Here is a 3560-nt window from a genome sequence, read left to right as displayed (position 1 = left end):
TTTCATAGTTAATAACCTTGCTGTACCTAAAACGTGAACCTAGCTTCTTTGTTTTGAGGGGAATGAAATTGATTCTCGTTGATTAATCAGCATTACAATCTAAATTCAGAGCACTCTCCACAGACAGAGGTGCAACTGTTAGTGCAATGTTTATTTTGATTGGCATTTCCTAAGCGCAACAACCAAGAGTCATGTTTCTTGTAATAGCTTTCTACTCTTGGATCCTTGAAAGAATGGAATGCTTCAAGCTCCATATACCACTCTCATTAATCAGGTATGTCTTGCATACATGTGCATGCTTGTAAAGTGGTTAGGACTGAACTTGCCTTTGAATCCTATTGTAGGATGCAAAAATCTTTTCAATCCTAATGCATTGATATGCGAATTTTCAGATTGTTTTATCCAAAGCATTCAAACTTTCTTAAATTGGTTTATGGGCTTTTCTAAATGATGATTCTATTTTAATCCATGCTTTTCAAAAGACGTCATGAAGCCTATGTACATCAGAAACCCTAGCTCGTCCTCTCCTATATATATGTTTCTCTTAGGGTTGTTCAAGGTGGTGGAATATATCAGAATATTTGGTCGTTGCCTTCTTGAGAGTTTTCTGCCTTTATCTTCAGAAAGCATTGAGCTAAAGTTTCATGTGAGAATCCTTTATGAGCTATTCCTTGTTTAGCTCTTGAAGGATTATCAAATCTCAAACTTTTTCTGTCAAAAAGTTTTCTGGTTTTATGCTTCATGTGTGTTGGTAGTTCATGCATGATTTGTGCCTTGAGGTGATTGACAACCGAGGTGAGAGTTGTGCCATCTTAAGATTGACAAAGGAGAACAAGGTCGCTGATTTGGAAGTAGCAAAGACGAGGAGACACCGCTGCCCACTAGATTGGTTCTAGTAGATGAGTTGTGTAAGATCTTTATGTACTTTCATATTCATATAGTGGATTGTTCAACGGCATAGTGCCCGCAGTTGTTTACCTCTTTGGAAGGTTTTATTGCGTCAACAGATCTTGTGTTATGTGTGATGATTTTACTTTGGATGGTTTGGCAAATTGAATAAATCATAACGTCATCAAAGATCTGCAATTTCAATTAGGATTCAAGTTCTATTGCAATCCTATATTAGGATGCGAATAGGTTTGCACTCCTAAGACTGATTTCTAAAGTTGTTGACATATTGATCAGTTTCGTTAGTTGAGAATTACATACATCCATTCTGTAATTACAATTGGCATCAGAGCAGGTCACTAGACGGACTTAGTGAGATCCTCAAAGGAAACATAATGGAAGGTATAAGTGATCATGCAGCTGGGTCAACAAGTCACCCTCCGTTTCTTGATGACAAAACCAACTATGCAGCATGGAAGGCTAAGATGAAAGCTTTTTTGTGGGCAAAGGATGTAGCTGTATGGGCTGTTATTGAAAGTGGTTGGGAGTATCCAACTAAGACTGAAAAAGTTGACACAAAAGAGATTGGAGAGGGCAGTTCTACTGTTGAAGCCAAAGTTAAGAAGCCGATGAGTGAATGGACTATAGATGAGAACACCAAGAGTACAAATAATCAGAAAGCATTAAACTCTATCTTCACAACGGTCTTATTTCTCATTGTTACTCTGCAAAACAAGCATGGGATATTCTCCAAGTTACTCATGAAGGCACTACAGCTGTTCGAGAATCCAAGCTTCAGCAACTTATCCAGCAATTTGAAAATATGAAGATGGGTGATGATGACAAGTTTGCTGATTTCTATGCTAGGCTCAGTGTTGTTGTGAATGGTTGTTTCAACTTAGGAGATCCCATACCTCAGCACAGAATAGTCAAGAAAATACTCAGGTCTCTTCCTATGAAATATCATTCCAAGAAGATAGCCATTCAAGAGTTGAAGGACCTGAATACCTATAATCTGCAAGAATTGATTGGAAACTTAACCACATATGAGATGGAACTCCCTGATGAAATGAAGAGCAAAAGCATAGCTCTTAAAGTGAAGAAAGACATTGAAGATGAGTCAACAGATGAAGAGGATGCTGATGAAGATGAAATTGATCTTGTCACAAGAAAATTCAGAAAATTTCTCAAGGATAGGAAATCCAAAAGAAGTGAATCAAGGTTTGACTCAAGCTCCAAGAATACAAGAATAAAAGAAAAGCCGGGTAATAAGGTTTTAAGGTTTGAAAGAGCACATGAAAAAAGAAACAACAATGCTCCAAAGTGTTTTGCATGTGAAGGGTTTGGTCACATTGCATCTGAATGTGCAAATACCTTGAAGAAGTCCAAGAATAAACGGAATAAAGCAATGAATGTTACTTGGAGTGACAGTGAAGACGACTCTATGCTTGAAAGTGATTCTGAAGTGGTGGCCTTGGTAGGATTAACGACTACTGGTGATGAGTCTGAAGTTGAAGAATTTGATCTTGAGGAAGTAATGCAACAATATATCATGTTGTCTGAGGCTTTAAAAGAATTGAAGAAAAGAAATTTAGAATTGAGTAATGAAGTTGAGAACTTGGAGACTAATATTAGTAGGACTGAAGCTGGATTTCAATCTCAATTGGAGGCAGGTGATGCAGTGAGAAAGTCTCTTGTGGAGGACTTTCAATCCCTTCAACAAAAGTACCAAGAGAGATGTGATAAAGTTGAGGAGCTTAAAACTGAAAAGGCTTGTCTGTTATATGAGCTTGAGCAAATGAAAACCAAGGCTGGATGCAATTCTTCAAGTGGTGAAAAGTTAGAAAATATTCTAATGATTGGTAAAAAATTTGGAGATAAACATGGCCTGGGATATGATGCTGAAAGTTCATCCAAAGGAGAGCATGTCACCAAGTTTGTTAAAGGTTCTGATCATTCCTCGTCACAATCCACTTTCCCTGTGCGTGAAGAACCTAAACCAATGTTGAAGAATTTTGTGCCTGTGTGTCATCATTGTGGAAAGAGAGGACATATAAGACCGAGGTGCAATCAACTAAGAAAGAATTCTTCGAATGACAAGAAGCCACTCATGAATAAAAAGAAAGAATATCTTCAAGAAAAGTCTTCAAGAAAAGCTGGCATTTCTTTTGAAAGAAGTAAATAAGATAGCAAGACTCGTTTCGGTTCCATTCTCACCTGTGCCCAAGATGAAGCAAGTCTGGATACGAAAAGAACCTCATCTCTCTAAGTTTCCACATACAGGTAAGTGAATTCTTCCAATGTGTGCTTGTGAAAAATATATTCTTGAATGCCAATAGCTTTATTTTTCATCATAAGCACATATATAGGGGGAGTAGTGTTGTTCTGCATGTTTACATTTGTTTTTTTCTTATCGCTAGTGTGTTCTAGTTTGTTAGGACTGAATGTTCTTTTCAATCCTAAGGTCTTAGTAGCCGTGTGTTTATTTTTGCATTTTTCTATAAGATGTTCTTTTCTCTTTTTAGGTTTGTTTTTGTTTAGTCTTTATTAAAAATAAAATATAAAATAAATAAAAAAGGGAAAAACTGGAGTGTATGCTTTGATTTTATATCATACCATACCATGCCTCACGGGTATTTCTGTTGAGAGTGTTGAGTTGCAGGATTAATGGA

At 36.9% G+C, this 3560-nt stretch overlaps 1 protein-coding gene across 1 annotated transcript; it reads left to right on the top strand.

Moving 5' to 3' along the window:
- The first annotated feature begins 1717 nt into the window (after positions 1-1717).
- Positions 1718-3073, top strand: LOC112177847. The gene has a single exon (XM_024316095.1). The coding sequence runs from the start codon at positions 1718-1720 to the stop codon at positions 3071-3073; it is 1356 nt and encodes a 451-aa protein (XP_024171863.1).
- Positions 3074-3560: the final 487 nt, after the last annotated feature.

This window comes from Rosa chinensis, chromosome 7 (assembly GCF_002994745.2).
Source record: "Rosa chinensis cultivar Old Blush chromosome 7, RchiOBHm-V2, whole genome shotgun sequence".
Taxonomy (NCBI): Eukaryota; Viridiplantae; Streptophyta; class Magnoliopsida; order Rosales; family Rosaceae; genus Rosa; species Rosa chinensis.
The sequence above is the reverse complement of the archived record's forward strand: the minus strand, read 5'-3'. Positions and strand labels throughout refer to the sequence as shown.